This window comes from Nomascus leucogenys, chromosome 3, assembly GCF_006542625.1.
Source record: "Nomascus leucogenys isolate Asia chromosome 3, Asia_NLE_v1, whole genome shotgun sequence".
Taxonomy (NCBI): Eukaryota; Metazoa; Chordata; class Mammalia; order Primates; family Hylobatidae; genus Nomascus; species Nomascus leucogenys.
In genome coordinates this window covers 7,403,143-7,429,627 of record NC_044383.1, presented here as the reverse complement: position 1 = coordinate 7,429,627, position 26,485 = coordinate 7,403,143, and the positions used below count along the sequence as shown (strand labels likewise).

The following is a 26,485-nucleotide window of genomic DNA, read 5'->3' as shown; positions in this document are numbered from 1 at the left end:
TTCTCCATTCAACAAGCACTACTTGGCCACCCCTAACTTAGTGGAGCGCCTGGATGGCTGGGCTCAAACAGATACTAGAAATTAACTAAAAAAATATAGTTACTTAACTTTTACAAACTGAAATTAGTTAATTAGCGTATATGATCTACAGAAACAGTGCCTATATACAACATTTCTGAAAAGGCCTGTATACCATGGAGTAAGGAAAATACCTTGTTTGAATCTTGCTTTGTGCTACTTAGGAAAGAGATAAGATGTTTTCCAAGAGGCTTCCAAGAAACAGTGCTGCTATGCTTTGAATGTTTGTTCCCTCCAAAATGCATGCTCAAGCTTAATCCCAACATGGCAGTACTGGACGTGGGGCCTTTAAGAAGTGATTGGGTCAGGCCAGGTGCGATGGCTCAAGCCTGTAATCCCAGCACTTTGGGAGGCTGAGGCAGGGGGATCATGAGGTCAGGAGATCAAGACCATCCTGGCTAACACAGTTAAACCCCGTCTCTGCTAAAAATACAAAAAATTAGCCGGGCGTGGTGGCGGGCACCTGTAGTCCCAGCTACTCGGGAGGCTGAGGCAGGAGAATGGCGTGAACCCGGGAGGCGGAGCTTGCAGTGAGCCGAGATCGCGCCACTGCACTCCAGCCTGGGTGACAGAGTGAGACTCTGTCTTAAAAAATAATATAATAAAAAATAAAAAATAATAATAAAATAAAAAAAAGAAGTGACTGGGTCATGACGACTCTGTCCTCATAATGTATTAATCCATTTAGGGACTAATGGGTTAATGCATTCATGGGTTATCATGAGAGTGGGACCAGTGGCTTTATAAGAAGAAGAGGGACCTGAGCTAGTTCGTTCAGCCCCCTTGCCATGTGATGCCCTGCACTGCCTTGGGACTCTTCAGAGAGTCCTCACCCTCAAGAGGCCCTATCAGGTGTGCCCCCTTACCTTGAACTTCTCAGTCTCTGTAACTGTAAGAAACAAATTCCGTTTCTTTATAAATTACCCAGTTTCAAGTATTCTGTTAGAATCAACAGAAAATGGGCTAAAACAAACATGGTACTGCATTTCAGGGAGCACACTGATACAGACAGTCTGTGTGAGGCTCCTGGATAAAAGTGTGCTCATGCAAGATCTTACAGGTTTGTTGACAGTGTTTACAATGAGGCTTCTGTCTAAGAAAACAGTGGTATATCAAGGAACCAAGATAATCTTAGAGTAGATGAAATTCCTAATAAATTACTTTGTTTAGATTTTAGAGTTTCCTGTTGTAGGAAGCTTTACAAATATGTTTCAGGAAATCGGTTCTCGAAAATAACACAATGGTGAAGAGAATGTAGTCAGTCTAAGAACATGGGGGCTGAAGTTACCATGCTCTGGCACAAAATTCAAGGGATTCATCCTTAAAAAATATTCTTCTGATTCTTTTGTGTCATTGAATATCTTGGTTTTTAGTTGACAGATTGTTTTACATTCTTTCATGCATCAATGATTATAAACAGAATGTCTCTTAAAAGACCTTGATAAACAGTTTACATTTGTAGTAAGAAAAGAAGTCTCTTTATTCATGCTATTAATATTATTTCCAAATCAAGGCAGTTTTAGGCCAGTTAGATATAAAGGAATGACTTTCAGTTACTAAAATTAATGATTTGCTCTATATTGAAAAATACAGAAATGGTACTACAATCCTATTTTCAATTTTATGAGGATCTCTGCTTCCTTGCTACATTGCTTCCTTCCTCTTAGATTTGCGAGTGCTCTAATGGAGCATAGTCACACGGGATGCCCGTGAATGTAACTTTAGACACACAGGAGAAGAAAGTGAGTCTAGAAGTTTTCAGTCTGGTCAAGATGTTGATCTTGCCGATTTCATGACTTTTGTAGAAATCAAAGGTGCTGAGGCATTTTTATCCTATTTGATGTTTCTGTTATATGTGGAACGTGTAAGCAGTGTGTCTAAGGATGATGTTAACTGCTGTCAAATTGCTAAAACATATCTTCTGATAATTAACTTTGATCTTCAATTGATTCTTGTTGCGTGACACATAATTTGCTTATATTTCCCACATTAATTTTCATATATCTTTTTGGAAAATAGCCTTCCCTGTATCCTTTTAAAGAAGGAATTTTCATCAAATGCTTGTATGGAAATGGAATAAGGGACACGAGCTGAAGAAAGCTGCTCACTCTGGTGAGATGGGTTACAGGCCCATTTCAGCACCACACAGCAGCAGAACTTACCGTGCTTATGAAGAATTGAGTTCCAGCTCTAAAAAATATATGATGCCAACTTTAAGTGGCAAAGTCAGTAACAACTGACCATAGAACCATGAAACAGAAAATTATTCCCTCTTAAAAATGTACAGTCTGCTCTGTAAAAATAGAGTTGGGATCTGACTTGAAATGAACCTGGCATCAACAAAACCCAAACTTGCCAAGGACCTGCCAGGGTGGAGATCACATGCAGGCCCTCCGTGTCCACAGAAAACAAGGCAGTCACCGCTCAAGCCGGAAATCCAGTAAGTGGGGGCAATCCCTCCATGCAGCTTTGACCCTTAGTGCAGGCTTACATTAATGACCAATCTCTGAACCCAGAGAAGAGGGAAATGTTCGTTCCGCATATTCATGAAGAAGATCTGATTAGGCAGTATGTGGAGAGAAAGTAATCATCAGCAGAACATAACTCCTTCCACTATGTAATACAACTGAACAGTCACACATGTTCTGTTTAAAAAACATGGAGGGACTCACAGTTTCTTGGGAGGGCAGAGTTCTGTTTGTTTAATGGAGATGGAAGAATGGTCTCTGAGGATACTCCCTGTCTGAGGTCTGGTGCAGAGGAGACACTAAATTTTCAGAGCGGGGACAGCGTAGGGTGAAAACCTCTCCTTTAACTATGTGATGAAGTGGAGCACAAGCCCCCTGCTGGCCAGCCCATCAAAGCTACCTCCCTCCTACATTCATAATGAGCCCCAGATAGTCTTCTCATTGTATTTCCTTTCACAAACATATATAGCTTATATATGACAAAATGATCCTCATAAAGCAATAAACCTGGGTTTCTGACTTCCAAGAATAAGGTTATTTTAAAGACAAATTGTATACTGGCCAGAAGGTATGTAAAGCATTTGCAGTGGTAAAAAGCTAAAAACCTCAGACTTTGGGCCACTGGGCTTGGAGACAGAACCATCAGAAAACCATCCAAACGGGAACGTCTGGTGAGACCACAGGGCGTCCCAACAGCTGCATGGCGAGGGCAACCCCAATGCCCTGGCTCACCCCAGTGCTGCGAGGAATTCCTGGTTTGGAAAGTCCCAGTTGAAAATGTTTCTCCATAAAAGAGGTAGGCTTGCCTCTGCTGAGCTATTTTACACACCCACCTTTCCTGTGTGCAATTTGCTTTTAAACGGTTCCTAAAACACTGTGGGATATATAAAATTCTAAATACAGCTACAGTAAAAATAGAGTTAAATCTAAAAAGCATTAAAGGAAAGGATCTATCTTCACAAAGTCTGATAAAAGTAGTGACTTCCTGGGGAATCATTAACAAGGGGAACCAGCTCCCGATGCCCTTGGCTTACCATTACAATTCCCCCAGACTGTTCCGCCGTGCACATGCTCATGATTGGGGCCATGCCGATGGTGGTCCCTTGGAAATAAACCCCACTAGGAAATAAAAGAGAGGACTTTCTTTAATCACATTAGAATGAGGGCGTTCTCTAATATTTAAAAATTCTGTTGGATATTCCTGCAATAAAATATGCAAAAATAAAAATAGCTGTATGAGGGTATATTCACATGCGATTTTACGTTTTTTCCCTGAAAATTTTATTTCTGCAGTTGCATCATGGTTCTGTCATTTTTTAGAGTTTTGTTTTCAGGACTCAGATGACAGCTAGTTATTACTTTTGTACTTATGAGTTGTAATCTGCCTATTTCCTAATGGACTGTAGGAAGCTGCTCCATTTAAACAATGTCTGCTGATGGAAAGGCTGAAAATAGTCACAGAAAATCACTGTTAACTAAAAGAAATGCATTAGATGGTTTACTAGATTTTCACCGTAGCTTAACTGCTTTCCTGGGTAACTTACTACAGTTCTGCCAGACACCCAAACTCTTTCAAAATGTCCTGCTAAGATAGCTTTTTACAAAATTGAAATGGGCAGAAAAATTATCAACCCTGGAGCCGGTGTAGAACAAGTGAGCACCCACAAAGCCTTGGCACCTAGGGAGGAAGCTTCTGGAAGGGGACTTCATGGCTTCAATGCAGTCGTCCTTCTATCTGGAATCTTAACCTGATCATGAATCTAATGACACCAAGGGCCTGTTGAACATAAGTGCTGTTCATTCCAACCTCATGCATGAAAAACAAAACATTGTATTTGTTGAATTTCCTTTAAAGGAGTCAAATGACTTACCAATACTATCTTGGCCATGTATGTATACAGATATATTGTTTGAAAAGTTAGATATTTTAGCTATGGTCAATTGAACAGAAAGTGGTAAGCGTACATAAAACCTTCTCCCTCCCTCCCTCTCCCCCTCCTTCCCTCCCTCCCTCCCTCCTTCCCTCCCTCCCTCTCTATCCACCTATCCCACTATACTTATATTTACAGTAGTAGAAATTTTGACCTTTATTTACATCTATATAGACTATATGAACAGATATAATTATACATGTATATAAATAATAAGGTTATATAGATGATAATTTATTTCCAGATGTTCAAGTTGGACAGACTCCATTTGGGAAAAATATCAAAACACTCTGACTCAAAATACATAAAATGTACTTTTAATAGTTCAGGACTAATCAATGCATAAAATGTGAGGCAACCACAAATATCCAAGGGTGGGGGCAGGGGGTAACCCTGTGAAAATGGCCGAAGTAAATTATCAAAGAATGCCAACAGCCTCCGTTCAGACGTAGGCATTTTCTGAAGTGACAGTGGGGTAGGACTGGTTTTTTAACTTTCCACAAATGTTCAATAGCTACATTGGGTTTGTTGAAGAAAAGCGTCTCTGTCCCAGAAGGTTTCCTTTCTGTGCTATAAGCCACATGACAACAAAAGAATAATAGCACAAAGTATTTAAAGATTTAAGTGAAAATTTGTCACTTCTAGAAACATCTACTTCGTACTAATTTAGATTGTTGTAAGATTGTTCCTTTTTTTTAAGTATAAAAGCACTGGCAACATCTCAACAATTTTTGTGTTTAATAGAGCTATGCTTTCCCTTAGTTTATCATCTTCCAGTTGATCATGCTGAAATTGTCCTCTTTATTGTTGCCTCTCAGTAGAACGGAGACTTCTGAGAGTAGGGAGATTTACAGTGTTGGTCACCACTGTGTTCAAAGCCCCGCAAACACTCTTTGGTTCCTAACAGGTACTCGATGCATATTGATTTAAAGAGGGAGCACGAGGTTAATGTGCGAAACTTCCTGGTATTCTCTGATCTAGAAAACCAAAGAGTCACAGCCACAACAGGAGGAGGAGTGAAGTTTTTTTTCCCTCCAGGAATCTGACAATATTCACTCAAAGTACTGTCCTTGGATCTTGTATAAACATACATTTTCCACTAATAATGATGAATCTTTAAAAACAGGCTACTCGGCCGGGCGTGTTGGCTCACGCCTATAATCCCAGCACTTTGGGAGGCCGAGGTGGGCGGATCATGAGGTCAGGCAATCGAGACCATCTTGGCCAACATGGTGAAACCCTGTCTCTACTAAAAAAAAATAAAAATACAAAAATTAGCTGGGCGTGGTGGCATGTGCCTGTAATCCCAGCTACTTGGGAGGTTGAGGCAGGAGAATCACTTAAACCAGCGAGTTGGAGGTTGCAGTGAGCCGAGATCATGCCACTGCACTCCAGCCTGGTGACAGAGAGAGACTCTGTCTCAAAAACAAACAAATAAACAAAAAACAAAACAAAAAAATAGGCTACTCAGAACAACTTTACATCACAGCTAAAATCAGAAAAATTGGTACAGAAGAAAAAGTCCAGGTTCTGGAAGAAGGAGATGAGAATTCTGTAGAGGGACAGGTTCTCCAGGGTGTTCAGAGGGAGACTTTCCTAACAGACCTTCAGTTCCAGGTGAGGGTGGCATCTGCACCCCCTGGTGTGAGCTGAGAAGCCCCCTTGTACAAGGCAGTGTGCTCTGCAGAAAGGTGGCAGCTCCTGGGGCTGTGCAGGTGAAGCGAAGGGCTTCGCCGAGGGCACTCTTTTTTTTTTTAAGCAGACAGAAGACGGAACTCCCTACCTGACAAGCTGTGCGTTGTCATGGGATTTGCGAGGTAGAAGCTTCATCTTCCTCCAGTCCAGAAATTCATGGAGGCTGGTGAATGGGTTCTGACTTATAGAGCATTTGTCGATGTCATTCCACACTTCCACGCCTACCAACACGATCCGAATGTTCAGTGGTCTGTAAAACTGGGCAAAACAGGCAAAACTGGCATTGGAGTTGCGATCACATTAATAAAAACTCAAAATGAAAATTAGAACAGATTTGCATTATTTAAGGGTCACTGACACAGGTGAGAAAAATATCTCTGTGCTCTTTGGTTCCGGTGCTGTTGGAATTTAAGAAATATTTGCAGTGCCTAATGCAAAGTGATGTGTTAACTAGGTTCTCGAAGGTTGACCAATTAGATGCTGAACTTATTAGCTTTTTTACTGTCTACTTGCATTTATGTGGAAGCAGACATTTCAAATGACTCATTGGTGATTTTAAATGTACATACAGATGTGTATTATAGCTAAAGACGGCCAGTTAATACCCACTGCAAGTGCAACAATAAGTGAATTAGGATCTTTCAGACATTTCTGCCAAGGACAATAACTTGTTCATTTTGAGCAAAATGTTCTCCTTATGAGTTACTGAAAATGAATCTGTATTAATTTTTCAGCAAAGTCTCAGCCTTGGCCAACACTATCATATTCTGTCACCTATAATCAACGTAGGTTTTAATGAAATAAAGAAGTCAATATCTTTCAGAATAACAAAGGCATAAACAGAGCCCTTCTTCGGGAACATTAACGACTATCCTCTCCACAGCCAGAAGTTAGCTCACCAACACTGTCACGGAAGGATCTGTTAAATGAAGTTCCTCTTTTATGGGCCTGTGAAACAAAGCATCTGGCACACCACTGAAAGCAAGACTTCTCACTCCCCTGCCTGCCCCCACCATCTTTGGGTGTTCCTGACTTCAGCCTACAGCCCATACCTGACCACACCTACAGGCAGATCGTTCTGGGTCACAGCAGGGAAAAGCAACTCCTCCAGGGACTAAGGGATGGCTTTGTCTCATAGGAGTTCAGAGGGCCAGGATGAGTGGTCAGGGTAGAGGTATGACCTACCCATCGTCCTCATAGGCATCACATAGACAAGGAGATGGCTTTGTACTCATGGTCGAGGGGGCAAGGACATGGTGTCACCTGGTTGGCTGTCAAATCTTTCAATGCCCCTAGTGTATGAGGCAGCACACAGGGAGAAAGCCCTCATCTTCTGAGATCCCAGGTAGCCAAGGAGAAAAGGGTGGCTAGTGATAGCAGCCAAAGCCAAGCACCAGATGAAAGCAGGTCCTATTCTCAGTTGCTAGAAGCATCTGGCCAACAACAAAACTTAGAGAAGTTCTGCATTTGCTAGTTAGGCACCATTCCAACATGGTGAACTAAAGTACAAGAAACTCCTCAAAGTTGAACATCTGACCCTAGATTCTCACCCATATAAGGTGAGCTCATCTTTTCCCTTGCTGGTCCCCACAGTCATCTGGTGAGCATTGGGTTAGGAGAATATGACCGGGGTACAAACTGCATCGCAGAATATATGCTGATTGCATTGGTCCAACTTGGTTTCAAACAGATCACAATTGCAGACATTACATTAATGAGTTAACGAGACGATTACATGACTACAACACAGCCCAACAGTTTGTTTTCAATCAAGAATTGCATGGCCCACGCTATCTACTTAAAAACTCCCAGCCCAGGCTTCCGGGTCAAAAATAAGTTCCTGGCCAGCTCTGGAACTCTGAATGCACATGTTTGGCTGCTGTCCACTGAGAAACTACATTTTCAGCTCGATTATATACAAAGGTAACAGTGATCAGAAAGCAGAAGCGGAGGCGATCCAATGCTGATGCTCACACCAGCTTGCTAAGAGATGTCCTTGGGGTCAGACACCTCGCGTGGGCTCAGGGTTGGCATCTGGGAAGGAGACACTAGGTTTGCCTTCCAGGAGTGTTGCATGGAGCCAGTAATGAAGGTCTGCAAAGAACTAATTGTCATCATTCCTCAGTGCTAGGTTTGCTGCTTCCTAATCAAGGAGCTTTTCATGATAATGATGGGTTTTGCATTTCCACCTACTAGGCTTTTCAAACCACCTCCTTAGAACAGATTTCATACGTAGTAGTAATATAACAGACAACCTCCCCTCTCCAAAATTAGTGCCATTGTTTGACTGTCATTTATGCTAAACTCACATCAAGTCATCATACATGATGCCTTTGCTGCCTGCTCTGACAGTTCTTTCCAGGGCTGCTGATGGGTTCCTTTTGATTCTTCCTAATAAACACCACCACAGCTGATGTTTAGTGAGCATTACTACATCACAGGCATGATGCCACGGTGGCTTCTGTGCTGTGGCTTAATCCTGAAAACAACTCTATGAGTTCAGAATTATTACTATTTCTATTTTATAGTCAAAGACACGGAGGCTTGGAGAAGTCAGGTGACTTAAGATTGCGACTCCATGGCTGGGTTTGGAATACAGGCCAGCTAACCCTGACGCTCATGTTTGAAACCACTAGGTAACACTGCCATCTTCTGTGAGTGCTAAGACTCCCTTCCAAGATGGCCCACTGTGACCCCAGGCCCGGAGAGAAGCTCACGGGCCTCTGCTGTACAAATGGAGCTTGGCAGCTGCCTGCCTGACTTACAAAGCCCAGAACATATGTGGACACAGTCAGAGATCCAGCTGAAGCGATTCACCTGTTTACACAACAGCAACAAATATTTGCTTGCCTCTTGCTGTGGGCTGGGCCGGCAGTGGCAAAGAGAGTAAAGATTAGGATGCCCTTGCCCCTGCCACCCAAATGCTCAGAGGTCACCAGGGGCTTAAGGCACGGCACACTGAGCCGTCAGTTCAGTTAACTCCAATACAGTGAACTGCCAAGCAGTGGTGCACACAGGAAGTCCAGGGATGCTGCACTGGAGGCTTTCGGGAAGAAACAGTGAGGAGGAATCCCCTGGGGTCTAATGAGGGAAACTGCATGCTTCAGGCAACTGGTTTGGGACAGGAGGGGAAGAAAACTGCCACATGAGTGAAAATACCCTAAGAAATTCAATACACAGAGGCTGGACATGGTGGCTCATGTTCCAGCACTTTGGGAGGCTGAGGCAGGCAGATCACTTGAGGTCAGGAGTTTGAGGCCAGCCTGTCCAACACGGCGAAACTCCATCTCTACTAAAAATACAAAAATTAGTCAGGACTGATGGTGGGTGCCTGTAATCCTAGCTACTCGGGAAGCTGAGGCAGGAGAATCGTTTGAATCTGGGAGGTGGAGGTTGCAGTGAGCCAAGATGGCGTCACTGCACTCCAGCCTTGGGGATAGAGCAAGACTCTGTCTAAAAAAAAAAAAAAAAAAGAAAGAAAGAAAAAAAAGAAATTAAATACATAGGCGATGAGTCCTTTCAGAAGCAGGTCTCTGAATTTACAGCTGACACTAACTTCCTAATGAATAAGGAGGACAGTCTGGAGGCGAAGGGTGGAAGATGCAAACTCCACGACAGCTCCATTGGCAGGTGTGCTCCCCGGGCTGCTGTGGGAATGTAATGAGGACCCGGGGAAAATTCTCGGCATCTGGCCTAGAAGCATGAGTGTCAGACATGCCTTCTGTGTTTTGCTTATGGGGGGATTTCCTGAACATTCCAGAATGTCACCTTCATCACTAAACCACTCGTCTGTTTTCTAGGCTGGGATGTCATCTGTTTCTCCACGCAGCAAGCAGTTATTAAGTTCGAATGTTCCAGGAGAGCCAAGACTTCAGCAAATGAGGAAGTTGCCACTGGCACAGTCATTGTTTTCTGGACTGAGACACTTTGATTTGTAGAGTTGAAAAACTGAAATTTAGAATTGTGTAACAGAGCTGGGAGTCATCTGTTAACAGACTTGGAAGCACCAAGTCTCCCAGGGAGCCTGGGTATCTCCTCCAAGGTCTTTGGCGTCTGCTGGGGATGGACAGGGATGCCAGGGCCAGGGGTAGCTGTGTGCTCAGCAAATCAGCTCTCTCCCTGCCAGAAACACAAGGACAGCCAGGCTGGCAAACTCCATGGAGTCCATCAGGACTTTTCCGAGGCACAGTGTGTTTTAATTACCAGTGCAAGTTATTAACAACCCCCAATTGCTCATTTCTGGTTTTGCAAACTGAAGCAAGATATAACCTAGAATAAATGCGAAGAAACACAAACACAGAGGACCCAAACACATCCCTTTTTTAAAACGGGGCTTCAGCAATTTCCAGTTTGGGTTTAATATAGTTTATCACTTCCTTTTGCTCCTGAGATCTAAGAAGAACTGGTGTTCTCTCCTCGTTGGACAGTCTGAGGATAGCCTGAGGCCTTTGGGGCAACGGTCCAACTTGCTCGCCTTGGAGTGGCACCTGTGCTCCCAGCTCAGGCACCTAAGCCTTCCACCCTCTAGGCCAGTGCATCTCAGTTCCACTTCATGTTAGGAGAACTGGAGGACCCTGGAGAATATCTGTGCCTAGGCCCTGTGCCAGGTCAATCAAATCAGAATCCCTGGGCCAAGGTGTGGGAATCAATATTTCCAAAGTAAACATATAAACAAATAGACAAACAAACTCCCCTCCAGGGGTTCTAATGTCCAGTCTAGACCGAGGTCCAGTTCTAACTGCCGTACTATCTTTGATGTCTCCTCTAAGACCCACCCTTCATCCCCCCTGCCAGGATTCACCTTTCACCAGGATTCTCCTGCACCTGGACTTCGGGATAAAGTTGAATCGCAAAGAGTAACTACTGAAAACACATCAACAGGCAGGGGTTGCCAGGGAGTTTGACCTGCTTCAAAGGTGGACAAGGGCAATATCATCCCAGGATATCAATGGCCATGTGGGTTTTTCTGACTTCCAGAAAGTTCCATGTAGCCATAGCCTCTCTCTGAGTGGCAAACCCAGATCTCTGACTGCTCAGAGTGCCCTTCAAACTCCTATTCCTGTTCCTGCTTTCCTCGGGTATGAAGCATCGTCTACCTGCCTCTCCACTCCAACGAAACTGGCGGTCATGTGGTCTCCCACTCGCCCTCAGCCTCTGCTTGGTCATCATGAGGTCCTGGGACTCACAGCAGGGGGAGTAGAGTCAAAGCCAAGAGCCCCTGCCACTGGGAGTTGGCAAGACTAGCACTCATCCCTCGTCCTGCAAATGACTAACCTCTGCCCATCTCAGCTTCCTCTGCTTTAAAAATAAGAACAATAGTATGTACCTGAGAGCATGTGCAAAGCACTTAGAGCCCGGCACACAGTAACTGGTAAAAATAGTAATCAGGAAACACATCCCTTCAAGCCTCTCTCAATCCTCGTCCTTCTCACATCCCCACTTCCCCTGCCCTGGGTGAGGTCAGGCCTTTATCACTTCTTTTTCTTCTCCTTTTTTTTTTTTTTTGAGATAGAGTCTCGCTCTGTCACCAGGCTGGAGTGCAATGGCGTGATCTCGGCTCACTGCAACCTCCGCTTCCCGGGTTCAAGCAATTCTCCTGCCTCAGCCTCCCAAGTAGCTGGGACTACAGGCGCATGCCACCACGTCCAGCTAATTTTTGTATTTTTAGTAGAGATGGGGTTTCACTATGTTGGCCAGGATGGTCTCGATCTCTTGACCTCATGATCCACCCACCTTGGCCTCCCAAAGTGCTGTGATTACAGGCGTGAGCCACCGCGCCCTGTCAGGCCTTTATCATTTCTATGCAATAGGCTCCTCTCAGCCCTATTTGTCTTTGGTTATTCCACCCTCCACACTAAAGATAGATAAGGGATATCTTTCTACCATCCTGTGCATCTCTCCTCTGCTTAAAAACATTCACCTAGCTCTCTATTCACTGCAGAATAACATCAAGATGGCTTCATAGAACAGCCAGGGCCTTGAGCACTGTGAATCTTTGCAGCTTCATCTCCTTCTGCCCTAGCTCTGCATGCATGCATGCATTTGCATACAATATGAGCATGCATGTACACAAACACATACACGCATGCAGGGCACACACAAGAATGAACACACACATGAACACATATAGGAACACACATGCATGTACATGCACATGAAGCACATACATGTCCACATCACACATACTCCCTCTTCTGCTATGCTCATGGTGAAACTGAACTTACCTTTTAGGATCCTCTCCCTGCAAAGACTCCCTGGCCCTGGGAAGAAGTAAGTGATTCTCTTCTGCATCCCCATAAACCTCCATTCATAGCATGGATCTAGTTCTTAATGCCTTGGACCATGCTAGGTGGGTTGCATGTCTGCTTCCCTCCGCGGCCTTGACATTCTCAAGTGGAGGGACCACATCTGATTCATTCTGAATTATTGATGCAGAGTGCATAAGGCCTTGCAATATGGAGCCGAATTTCTAGAAGGGCCTTTGCCTTTGTTTTTCTGAAAACTTAGAAAATGCAATTCAAATCGAATAAGATTGCTTGGAAACAAGGCTAGAGTGAGGCACCCTCACAAACCACTATGTGTAGAATCTGCTGTTTCAGAGGACCATGGCTGTGAAAGGCTCAGCCATGACCAGATCCCTTCTCACACTGTCCCCGCAGGCAAGAGACTCAGTATTGCTGAGAGACTATGGTTGCTTTAGGACAGCGGTCACCATCCACATTGCACATGAGAATTGCTGGGGAGCTTCTGGAAATTCGAGGTCTAACCTCCCCCCCTGCCCTGTCCCTTGAGGGCAGCCATGCTTTCAGAAGCTCACAGGGCAACTCCAATGTGCGGGGCTTGTGAGAAGCCTATTTTAGGCTGAGGGTCATCAGCATCAAATAGCCAACATCCTCTCCAGCAGGGTGCATTGAGGCAGGACAAGTGGTTTAGACAGAGAGCGCTGCCATTTTCTTTGCTTGCCGGCAGTGTGAGGAGCGGTTAGTGAACAAGTACCCCAGGAGTAGGACCTGGTTTGCAGGGGCTCCTCCAGCAAGGAAATCATCTTTGTGAAAGGTGAGTTTCCGACCTACTTGTTCTTGGCGAGGGATTTTCCAATAGCTGATTTAGCTGAAAGTCAACTTCTGTGTTCCAGGACAGTGAAGCCTATGGATCCTTTATAAATGCAAGCCCACCCTCATGGTTACATTGGTACAGGCCTGCAATGATGGGGACAGATTGAAGGGGCCTATGGGATCCGTCTTCGGGAGACCTGGGAGAGGCCCAGCTCAGGAGTAATCAAAGGATCAGATGAACTCTGTAGGGGATCTGGAGCTAATCGGGAAGTCCAAAACACCCTCAGACTGGTATTCCACCTGACCAGAAGAGAGCCTGGAGGAAGACATGTCACCAAGGCCACCATAGTCCAGACAGCTGTGGTTTGGCCTCTCCTGAAGCTGCCCCAGGACCCAGGAATTACACACTCAGAGGACAGGAAACAGTTCCAACCCGAGGCCCAGAGGCAGAACCTCATCTCCTTGCTAAGTCAGATGAGGTCCCCCAACCTCATTTCCAAACATTTACATGATCTGAATGATTTAACTACTGAAAAAGAACTTACCTTGTCAACGTGATTAGCAATCTCTATTAATCGCTGCTTAACTTTTTCCAGATCTTTTCCTTGCCTCTGAAACTTAACAATTTTAAATGTCAGCATTAATACCAGCAAGAATATCAATCATGTTTCATCTTCCTGGCTTCTGGAAATGTGAAGTCTTGGGATTTTACAAACCACTGGGGACCCTCCACAGTTCATGGTAAAATGAGCTTGCATCCTGACGAATAACTTCCCCGGCTGGGGACTCCCTGAAATTCCCTGAAATTTGCCTAAGCCAAGTGCTCTCAAGACAGCAACTTCTGCAATTTTCCAGCCTCATAAATGATGGAGGCAGTGACATGTTTTGGCAAAGAGAAAACAGACAACTAGAAGTCAGTCCAAAGCCATTTTTCATATCATCAACTTGATTTTAACTTCTTGAGAAATTTTCTTTATATTTGTTTTTAAAAATTAAAAAGTAAAAGTAATAGAAGCTCATGGCAACTTGTCAAACAATACAGAGGAGAATAGACAAAAAAATCAACAAATTTCCCATTCCCCTCTCTAATCTGACCTTCCAGAATGGGAATCATTTTCTGAAAAATAGTCAAGCCTGTTTCATTCATAGGTGTTGAAAGAGTCTATGAGAAAATATCACCCAATCACCCAATTCATATATGCCAATGAGGCAGTAAATAAATACAGAGAAGATAATCTTTAGAAAAACTAATTCAAAATTAATTAAAATAAAAAACGAAAGTAGTATCAAGCTATAGCTCAGAGGGGAGGATTTTTCTGCTGTGTCTCTATAGCCTTCATTCATTCATTCATTTATTCATTTTGATTAATGACATATGGGATATTTTTTAAATGTCTCATTTTAAAGACTAAACTTTTCCCCAAAATGTTTTAGAATATAATCTAAAGCCTTCTGTCATTCCCCTCAGTTAATTCTCCTTGTTTGGAGAGCTTAGCTATGGAGCAACTCTGTTTTCTCCTGCAGGCTTTGACATTACTTTATATATCAAATAATTTTTTAATATTATATGCTTTATAAAATCAGAAAACCATTGTTTCAATGGGTTGTTTCCATTGCTTTTAGGAGCACGAAGGAAATGAGGTTCATTAAAGCAAGTAATAACTTGCAAAATGTGTCCTTTTTTCTTTTTTCTCTAACCGACTGTACTGAGAAATTTTAAAAAGTTCTTACCTCTCGGTTGTCTGCCACGATCACCAGCTCCACATACTTAGTTGCCCTGAGGGTCTCTCTTTTATGCTGCCAAGAGTAAACATGCACTTAATCTCTCTTAATGCCTCTCTGCGCCTTCCAGAACACTGTCAACGTCTCTTAATCCAAACACTTTAGGTTGAGAATGTACACCCCCCATCCCTGCCAGGCCCCCACACCTCCATTCCATCTAGAAGTTTATCCCAACTCCAACCATCTCTTTGTAAAACCTTCTGGACGTGAGTAACCAGCTTCCATTTCCACTTGGAAAACCCTTAAAAAGGAGTTTAAGCCTTCTGCTGAATCATGGATTATTGGAGCAGAAAATCAAGATTATTAAACAAAACGAGCACATAAACAAACAAAACCAAAGCATTCTCTAGAACAGGAGCCAGTCAAAGGTCGTTTATTTCAGACCACATGTAGCACATTTGAAGGTCATCAGAGAAGATGACAGAGTTCAATGCACTGTGGCTGTTCCCTTTGTCTTTATGGTCCAAGTGTACCTGTTTCGAGACTTGAGAAAAGTGGAGGAGAATACATTTTGAATGGGAACTGTATAATCATTTTTAAAATGATCATATAAAAATCTAGTTAGAAGAAATGGAAGACTGGGGTGGTCTGGAGAAAAGGAAACTGTCAGACTAATGAACAGAGAAGTGAGAAAGGTATGAGGAGAAAAAAAAAAGAGCAAAAAGAAAGAGAACAGAAAGAAACAGAGTTAGGAAAAAATAAGACTGTAATATGCCCCTGGAGAACAGGGATTTCGTGAGTGAGACAGTTGAGAGAACGTGGAAAGTGGATATGGAAGTGGATGAATGGAGATGATTCAGGCAGCAGAAATAGGAACCCCGTCCCCCACAAAGGCAGCTCCTGAAGTGGGTCACATTTTAATCAAACTTCCTCAAAAAGCATTCACACTCTTCTGCGAATTACTGGAAGAATTCCAAACGCATTTTTAGAGAAATAAAGCAGTTCATGGAGGGTGGTCTCAAAAAGCAAACATTAAAAACAAAAAACAAAGCCTTCTGTTTCTGCCATAAAATGCAGTTGGAGGAAGTGGGGGTTGAGTTGGTCTTTGGTCCTGATGACTGATATTGCTGGTTTATGAGTTAACGACACACACTGCTTCAAGTTTAAAACTTGCATGTTATAACCACTCTTTCAGACAAAAGCAAAAGAAAATCATGAAAGTATGCTTTGACTCAGGTTTCCCGTCACATAATCCTGAGGGAAACATCTTTTATAAAACAAATCCCCATCAGCCCGGGATCTTCCAAACAGATTTTTACAAGAAAAATGTTTGTATTATAGCAGTGTTCCTTCTTGCTGCCCAGCTGTGCTAATTCATGAATTTAGGTGTTCCTAAGATATCTGGAAACCTTATGCAAAAGGAAAAATAAAGCACCAGGAAAGGTACAATTGCTCATATTTTTACAATGTTACAAGAAGAAACTGTCATGCTTTGTGACTATATGTTGTAGGCATGCTTTATGGTGATAACTATGCGCTACTTATAAAAGAAAAGACATTTGCCCCCATGGTGCCCACAGGTGCACACAAAATGAGACACCTTCTGAAAGTGTGAAGATCTTGCCCTTTTTCCTCACTGAGGCATGAAAGAGGCAGAACCCTCTCTGTTGTCCACAATTCCCAGATTAACCATTAATAAATTTGGCTAATTATGCAGAAGAAAATATAGCTGTAGAAATGAAAAACTAATCTCTCGTTGAAAAACTCATGGAAAGGAATCTGGTTGTTTAGACGTTTACACTTTTCAGCCTGCAGAGGGGTGAAATAAACGACCATGGGATATTTCCAACTGGCTTAGGATCGCCATTTAGAAAATACACAATTCCAGATAATAAAAACAAACATGTGAACACAATTTTCCTGTCTCTGCAATTTTCACAGAAGTCTACATTTTCTCATGAATTCAGAGAACTGCAAGCTCAGAGGGAAGCTTAACCACATAATAAAGAGAAGCACTGGAGGAATCGCCAGCTCAGGGAGGAGGTTTATTCTCCTGTTAGCTGCACACACAGAGAGAGGTTTACATTATCCCCACGTGATTTCCACCTATCTGGCTGTCCAGTTAAAAAAAAAAACAACAACAAAGAATGATGTTTTTAAATTTGTGATATGGAGAGCAACATTTGAAACTGGTTGCTGAAGACATGGAACCAACCCAAATGCCCATCACTGATAGACTGGATAAAGAAACTGTGGTATACATACACCATGGAATACTATGCTGCCATAAAAAGGAATGAGATCATGTCCTTTGCAGGGACATGGATGAAGCTGGAGGCCATCTTACTCAGCAAACTAATAGAGGAACAGAGAGCCAAGTGGGAGGTGAACAATAAGAACACATGGACACAGGGAGGGGAACAGCACACACCAGGGCCTGTTGAGGGGTGGGGGATGAGGGGAGGGAACTTAGAGGATGGGTCAGTAGGTGCAGCAAACCACCATGGCACACGAATACCTATGTAACAAACCTGCACTTCCTGCACATGTATCCTGTTTTTTTAAAGAAGAAATTAAAATAATAATTTTAAAAAATTTAAAAAAAGAAACTAGTTGCTCGATTGAATTTTCATTTTGGGGAGTTATGAACAAAAGCCCTTCCTCAAATGGGAACATCAGCCTCTGAGATTAGCCCAAAAGTCTCCGTTCCCAGGTGGAGGCAGAGGCCTTCTTTGAATCTTGCTCAAGAGAGAACCAGTTCCTGGGCCTCTCAAAGTCATCACAGCCAAGTTCCCCAGGATAAATAACCCCTGAGCAGCCTGCAATGAGGATTCTGGCAATGGGAACTTAACTCAAGTTAGAAAAGCAAGTTGAGATTGGGGCTATAATAAATCCTCATTGCAATTCTTTCTTCATATGGGTCAGACCATTTGTATAACATTTATTCATCCCATGATATCTACCAGGGATGCTGTTTGCGCTAGGCCCTGTGTAGGGTGCTGGGGATACAGTGTGGACAGGAAACTCATTTTCAGGAAACCCAGTGTCCTACTGAAACTCATTTTCAGGAAACCCATATTCAGGAAATCCAGTATCTTCCTGAAACTCATATTCTGGTGGCGCCTGGGAGAAGGTGAGCCCATGCAGAATTAACAAAAGAAAGAGAGAGTCTGTGAAAAGTACAACAAAGGAAATAAACAGAGTTCTGCAGGTAGGATGAAGCTGGGCAGTGCGCAGGTATAAGGTAGCTGAGGCCTGAAGGATGAGAATGAGACATGTGTGGAAAGATTGTGGGAGCAGTGTTTCAGGTAGATGGAATGGCAACAGCAGATGTCCTGAGGCTGGGGAGAGCTTGTGGGTATTGGCAACAGGCCGTATGGCTGGAGTCTGGCGAATGAGGGATAAGAGTGGATGAGAGGAGGTGGAAGATGGGGATGGGACACTGGGGCCATGGCAAGGAGGTTGAGTGATAGCCTAATAATCTAAGAGCATGGGGGCCTTGAATGTGAGATTTTAAAAATATTGCGACTGGGTGTGGTGGCTTACACCTGTAAGCACTTTGGGAGGCTGAGGTGGGCGAATCCCTTGAGGTCAGGAGTCCGAGACCAGCCTGATCAACGTGGTAAAACCCTGTCCCTACTAAAAGCGGATAAATTAGCCGGGCGTGGTGGTACACGCCTGTAGTCCCAGCTACTCGGGAGGCTGAGGCACAAGAATTACTTGAACCCAAGAGGTGGAGGTTGCAGTGAGCCGAGATGGCACCACTGACTCCAGCCTGGGCAACAGAGCCAGACTCCATCTCAAAAAAAAAAAAAAAAAATATATATATATATATATATATATATATATATATATATATAAAATATATATATTGCTCTGGCTACTGGAAGGAGAATGGATTCTAGGGGGATGAAATTGGATAATATTGGAAGCTGAGAGTGCAGCAAGGAGGCCATGCAGTCATCCAGGTGAGAGGTGGCAGTCATGATGGACATGGGCAGCCACATGCAAGCTGTAGTATCACCCGGCAGCCAGAAAACAACAATCACAATGAGACCAGAGCCAATGTTTCCATCGCCAGCAAGATCAGCAACTGAAATGAATCGAAAGTTTGGTTTCTCTTCCTCTAGGCAAGAAAAAAATCAGTATTAGCTCAAGCAAGGCTCCATGCCTTGACTCTAAGATCACTTTCCGCATGTTTGTAAGTTGAGCTCCAATTTTGGTTAGGAAAGACTGTCTCTACCATCCTTGACCGTGACTGGCCGGGGGACAGCACACACTGATCATATCCACACAGGATACAGCCTCTGACACCTGGCTGACATGTAGGCGGGCAGAAGTGAACAAATGAGACAATCTGCCAGGAGAATAGGCTGAATCCGGCAAACTGAATGTTAATAGGGAGAAGTGTGAAGTATTGAAATTAAGCCTTAAAAATGAATGACACAAGTGAGATCTATTATTTATTTATCCAGAGCTTCAGTGGATTTGAAACTCACTAGGAATCCACACCTGGAAAACTGGAGCCTCCACTCACAGAAATAAAACTGGAGCCTCCGCTCACATAGATATTCAAAGCCCAGGGCCAAGGAAGTGGTACTGCCCTGTTCCCCACCAAGTGTTTTGTTTTTTTTTTTTTATTTTTGAGACGAGTTTCACTCTTGTCGCCCAGGCTAGAGTGCAATGGCATGATCTCAGCTCACTATAACCTCTGCCTCCCGGTTTCAAGTGATTCTCCTGCCTCAGCCTCCCAAGTAGCTGGGATTACAGGTGCCTGCCACCACGCCCTGCTAATTTTTGTATTTTTCGTAGAGATGGGGTTTCACCACGTTGGCCAGGTTGGTCTTGAACTCCTGACCTCAGGTGATCTGCCTGCTTCAGCCTCCCAAAGTGCTGGGATTACAGGAATGAGCCTTGCGCCCGGCCCCCACCACCAAGCTTTAAGAACAACTAAGGTAGTAAAAGAACATGATAGTCTCTTAGAAGAGGCATGGAAGCAAGGATGGTTGTTAGAGAGGAATTCAGTATGCCTGTCATAATTAAGGAGTTTTCAAACAGTTCTGGCCAGTTCCTGATATTCAACTCTCATTAGGCTCTACATATAATGTGTTATATACTACTATGGCTACAAATACCCCACCACTACTGTGCCTTCTATTAAACAAATACGATAGGCTGTCTAGAAACACAAAAGCAATAGCACCAGTTCATTTCAGAATGGCCACCTTCCAGGAAGCAAAACAGCACCTCCCCAACTCACTGTACTATATGTACACAGTACCCAAGCAAACACTTCTTTTCAGAGAAGGCAGCAACTTTTCTATTTGACTCATATATCTATACTAATGGAGAGGAACAATGGCACAGATAATCCCTAAAGAAAAGGCAATTCAAAAATAATTGGCATTTGCCTTTGGGATGTCTTATGTGATTTTCTCCAGTAGATTTACCATCTTTGCCTTGCTCAGAGCTTGCTTAGGATGATGTTAAAATTGGTTTGCATTCTTGAATGAGTAGCCGATGGAGAGGGAAGGAGTCTGCTATGGGAGAGCTGAACAGTAAGGAAGCTTCAGGATGGACTCAAAAATCCACAGAGAGAACGAGCTGACTGTGACACTCCCTGTTTCTCTGTGCCCTTCGAGGGGCAACTTGGGTTCTCACTAAAATCTAATGTAGAGCCTTGTAAAAATGACAAACAATAGCTCAGGTTCATATCACAGCCAGTGTATACCCTGAGTGCAGATTTATTCCTGATGCTCTGTGAAGAAAAACGCAAACATCTGCAGAAAAATCAGAGTCTGCAAACCAGTCTTTGCAATAGTTAACATTTAGTGGGGGCAGAAAAATGCAGGGAAAAAGCAAATGCAGTTGCTGCATTGCATAAACAAGATTAGTTAGCAGCCTTTCCATTGATTTTTTTTTAAGAGTGAGATAAAGGCAGCATAAGTGGGGCAGGAAATGTCCCTTTCATATTTACCGTAGGTGCTAAGCAAAACAATCTACTATATAATTCCAATTCACAAGGATTCCACATATTTGAAATTATTTTTCACACCATTTTCATTATATACATGCATTTTAAGTCCAGGATGCTTTCTCTTCCATAAAAACCATCACAGTGCTTTCTAGAGAGAAATATTGAGAACTGAGTTGACCGGCATTGATGCCTTCCCTTTTCAATTTAAAGGTTCATTTGCACTTCAATATGCATTATTAACAAAGCACCGTCGTTATTCCCATTCTCCCCATTTCTCCACAAGTCAAAATGACTGGAAATTACAATCACGCTTCTAGAGAGCTGTAAGCTAAAAGAATTAAAATATGGCTGGCAAGTACAGACCAAGTTTGTACTTCTATATGAAACAACAAACATATTTGAGTGTCATTTAAGCCATCAAGTTATAAATCTCGTAACGTGGGCAACGTGCATTCACCAAGGTACTCAAAGCAAAGAGCCTGGAAAACAAAATGCAAATGTTCTACTTGTTTATGACCGGGAAAGCTACAGCTTAATCACATCTTCTCCAAGGTTTGGAATCAAAGGCAAAAGCATTTGAAGAGTAAAATAAACCTGCCGTGGGACCCCAGAGGCTGGTCTTTAAATCTACCACTAAGACAGGTAGCGGGGAGAAGCACAGGTTGAAAAGTCTCTTGAGCTTGTGGGGGTAGAGGTCGCGGGGGTAATTTTCAAGCTCTGTTCCTTGGGATTAGGATACAGTGTTCTGCCGCCAAGCAGCAATGTCAAGGTGAGCCACGGTGTCAGATGGGAGAGTTCCTCCCCTTCTGTGATGAGGCAGGAAATGAAAAAGAGGTTGTGAGCACCTGCCATAGAAACTCCCAGAAACATACTAGCAAACAGAAGACGTGAGGGTTCCACAAGCAGAATACGTGGGCTGAAAGAATGAATGTAAAATTAGAGTTAAAAGTCCTGAACTGGTTCAGATAAGAGCAGTTTTAGGGGAACAGACATCTATCCACAGGTATGAGGTGAATTCTAAGAATGAGAAGGTATCGTTTGGGATAACCCCTACTGTTTCCAAGTAGAAAAATGATTTAGAATGAACCAAGAATAATATTCATTAAATGTTGAGTGCTAAGCAGTGGTCTACTGAAATTCAAGTTAGGAGACAACAATGGGTTAGGAGAAACCTAGAAGAAATTTTCTCGGACAGTCAAATATAAGCACAAGCGACATCCTATCTATAAATTTTCTTGATTTCTTGTCAACAGAGGAACAGGAAATCCAGAAATGAAAAATCAGGAAATTGTGGATAATTTCCTATCTGTTTCTGCTCATTTAAATTCAGGGCCTCCAGCCAAATGTTAGGAACGATCGCCTTTAATCCTTATTAAAAGAGCTCTACTGTAGCCTCTGTTGCCCTCATAATGCCAGACAGAAAAGGGGCAGGCCGCCCTTACGGGTGGAGGTTTCATGGCGTGACACTACACGTGTCAGGAAGGGAAGTCTGTCTGCAGCACAGAGTCCCTTAGGCAACTACTCTTTCCAGCGCTGCTGCAAAAAGGAAGACATTTTACGAGCAGATCCAGGGGCTGGTGGCCAGAAAACACAGACTGCTTGGACGGTCCCAGGAGGGAACCAGGACAAGCATTTGCAGCTTGGACTGTGGATAAGCAAGATGTGGATAAGCAAGATTCCCGAGCCACATCATGTGGAGGAAGGCCCAGTTCACCTCTGCATAAGTGTGTGGGCAAAGAGTGAGAATTCTCTGCAAATTATAATAAGAACCCAAACTTGCTAATAAAGAAGGCTCTATGTGGTCTTTTGCCTCCAGTAGATGGAGAGCTGCTGAGAGTAGGTCAGGGTCCAGTCTTGTCTTGCTTGCCATGGTGGGGCCCAACCCTGGGCCTAGGACCATAGTAGGGTCTCTTGGGAGATTCCATGAATCTTGAGCTTGTGGGGATAGAGGTTGGGGGGGTAATTTTGTCATCCTCTGATCCCAACTATGTGACTTTCCCCAGCACATTTTAATGGGTCTGAGACTGACATCTGCAGTACAGTGATGGGGATTTGGGTTATGGCTGTGTCCCACTGTATAATGTCTACCACCTCCAGATAAACTGGGCACTTCCATCCCCCAGATGCCACAGCATCTAGATGGCAACATTTCTCCAGATATCCTAGCGTGGGGTATCCGTAGCTTGAGCTCCTAGCTTCCCAGAAACACAAAATCGGGTATCCCCCTTACCCTTCTTGCCCATGTCTGAGAGGACAGTGGGAACACATTATTTGCAGCGATGCTTGATGTGTTGTGCTGTGATCCACACGATCCCTTGAGGCTTTTCAGCTTCTTTGCTGGGAAGAGTTTGTATCTGTTGATTGCATTTTTCATTGGTTCTAAGACATAGGTTTCATTTTCAAACATAATAAGTCCCCTGTTGAAAAAGAAATAAGAAAAAATATATAATTTTAAAGATAGCTTCTTGTTTATGGCCAAGACATAGCTCTTAACAACAGAGAGAATGACAAAAGAAACACCAATTTATTTATATTCTCAGATGTTGATCGGAAAGGACATTTCTGTGACATATGTTTGCATTGATTCATTTTGCAAATCTTTTGGAAAGTTAGCCTAGGAATTTTCTTTTGTTTGAAATATTTTATGGTAAAGAATACAGTGCATTTTGCTTTTGTATGTTTTTATCTCTTTTTATGTCTCAAAGATATATTGCTGGGAAGAAGAATGAGGAAAAAGATGTTTCAACTGCTTAGAAGATAACTGTATCTGAATTAGCAGACACATTTCAAAAGGGAAATGTTTACTTTTAAAATATTTCAATAGCCTCAGGGGTACAGTAGCTTTTGGTTACGTGGATAAACTGTGTAATGGTGAAGTCTAGGATTTTAGTGCACCTGTCATCTGAGTAGTGTACACTGTACCCCATAGGTAGTCTTTCATCCCTCCCCCACCTCTTGGCCTCCCCCTTCTGAGTCTCCAATGTCCATTATATTACTCTGGATGCCTTTGTGTATCCATAGCTTACTTCCCACTTAGAAGTCAGAAAATGCCATATTTGGTTTTCAATTCCTGAGTTACTTTACTTACAGTAACGGCCCTAGTTCCATCCAAGCTGCTCCAAAAGCCATTAGGAAATCTTTTTATAAAAGAACAATTCCTACATCTAATTATTTATCCTGATCAACCCTATTCCCTAAATATTTGATGGAATTATAAGCATCATGAGTACAAATTTATATTTTTTTATTTACTGATTTAATTTGTGGGAGATGTGTGAATAAAAGAACCCACTTAAGTACACAGAGCATTAGCATTGCTTCTTGGAGGCTGAGGTCTGGCCTCTGGATCCTGTGTTCAGCTCTTTCTGGAATCGAGGAACACTACAGGGAGAAGTGCCAGTCTCAATGCTGCGAGGGTGGCCTCTGGAGTCTGGAAGCTCTGGGTTTGAGTTCCAGTTTGTTACTTACCAGTTATGTGACCTTAACTTGGCTTCTTCACCTGTAAAATAGGGATAATGGTACCTACTTCTCAGGGTTGCTATGTCATCGAGTCAAAACGCTTAGCCCAGGGGAGGCCCCAGGTCAGTGCTTGAGAGGTGGTAGCTCTCTTTACTATTAATAAGGGCACATCCATGGATTAGGCATCTGTTAATATGTTAATTGAAAGATTGACAATTTCAGGAAAGTTCTGTATTTTGTTAACCCATCTGCTCATAGGAATACTGGTCACTCATGGCTCCGTGATATAAAATATAGCATTAATAATATAAATACATTTCTGGGAATGACAATAACTAAGAAAGAACCTTTTGAGCCAACCTTTAGGTTTGGGAATAAAAGCATAGATTCTTTTTAAAAATAGACAAATTTGCTGAAGACTCTAACTTGCAGAAACAGAAGGTGACATTTAGCCATGGACCACGACACATGTCTAACCTTCTGGAGCTCACAGCTAAGGCCACATCCCACTCCCTGGAAATGAGTAATGCTAGCCTTGAGCTATCGGGTTCCTTCAAACGATGAGAACCTTGGCCTGCAGCTTGGTTTTCATTTCTCTCTTTGCTAAGGTGGGGCAGTGAAGTGCTTTAGTTTAAAAGGTGCTTCCTGACGTTGAGAGAAAGGTTTTCTTTGGAGAGATGACAATTTGGGTAACAGCAAACTGGCAGCTCTGAATTCCCATGTGTCTAGTACCTTATGTTATTTAGCGAGGTGACCACTATCTCTCCACTTTAGAAAGACACAAAATTTTCATGCAAAATTCATCTGACTGGAAATGGACCCTTCTAATACAGTGACTACTAACCTTTTGTGAGACATCAACCTCCTCAGACTCTCCCTAGAATAATTCACATACATACCTGTAGGGGCTAAAAGAAAATGTCCCCCTTTGCCGTCTGAAAGTTCACTACAAATCAACTGACAAAAGGCAGAAATATTACGGGAAAAAAGGCATACAATTTTATTTTAACAGGCATAGCACAGGTGAATTGTAGAAGAATGATTACTCAATGGGGGCACAGATGGTTATACACCCTTCTTCTTAGGAGAAAGGGAGATAGGGAAGTATGGATAATTTTAGGGGGTGAGTAAATGATTTTTAGGGGAATTCATTGGGCTTGAAAAACATACAATGGCCTGGGACAAAGTCTGTTGGGCCTGCAGAACAGATGACGGTTTATAACAAAAGTCTGTCCGGATGTGTTGACAGGCTTCAGTCTTTCTTCCTGTGACATTAGTTAATGAAAACTCAGAGAGGGACCTAGGTAATTGATTTCTTTTTTGGAGGGTCTATAGTTTAGGCAGATAAGGGAATGTCCGAGAACAACTTCATCCTGTGCTTTGGGAGAGACAGATGGGGTGAAGGTGGATGCCAGGGGCCAGAGAGATCTTGAGGGTTTTCTTTCAGTTCAGCATGTCAAAGAGCCATATTTTGGTGTATCATTTTCTGAGCCCCAACACACATAACCACAAAATTTTGCAGATTATGTTAGCAAATTCAGGGCTGAGGATGAGGTCTATGGAAATGGAATGAGGTTTAGGGCATTAGTTCTAATATATAATAATATACAATATATAATAATATATATTATATATTATATATGCAATATAATTATATATTATATATGCAACATAATTACATATATTACATATTATATATTACTATATATGTATTTTATATATAATATATGACATATATAAATTATATATAACATAACATATAATATATAGTATATTACACATGTAATATATAATATCATATATTATACATGTAATATGATATATAATGTATAACATACACAGCATATAATATATATTACATGTAAAATACAATATGTTATATATTACATATGCAATATTATATATTATATGCAATATATAATATTACGTATTAAATAATATGCAATGTCACATATATCACAAATTATATAATATGTAATTATATATAATATAATAGGTAATAATATATAATATATAATTATATATTAAATAATTATATAATAATATATAATCATATAATAATTAGTTCTAATCTATAATTTATATTGCAGCAACCCAAGA

General features: G+C 42.4%; 1 protein-coding gene across 5 annotated transcripts in view; it reads right to left on the bottom strand.

Annotated features, from left to right (window-relative positions):
* The window catches only part of ADAM12 (ADAM metallopeptidase domain 12), a 377,489-nt gene that overhangs the window by 83,466 nt on the left and 267,538 nt on the right, over positions 1-26,485 (bottom strand). For all 5 annotated transcript variants that reach the window (XM_030805503.1, XM_030805511.1, XM_003277782.4 and 2 more), the window contains exons 6-10: positions 23,157-23,343; positions 14,959-15,024; positions 13,773-13,844; positions 6,261-6,430; positions 3,581-3,665 (exon numbers count right to left, since the gene is read on the bottom strand). In XM_030805503.1, the coding sequence (XP_030661363.1) occupies positions 3,581-3,665; positions 6,261-6,430; positions 13,773-13,844; positions 14,959-15,024; positions 23,157-23,343 (580 nt within the window). The remainder of the gene's footprint in view (positions 1-3,580; positions 3,666-6,260; positions 6,431-13,772; positions 13,845-14,958; positions 15,025-23,156; positions 23,344-26,485) is intronic.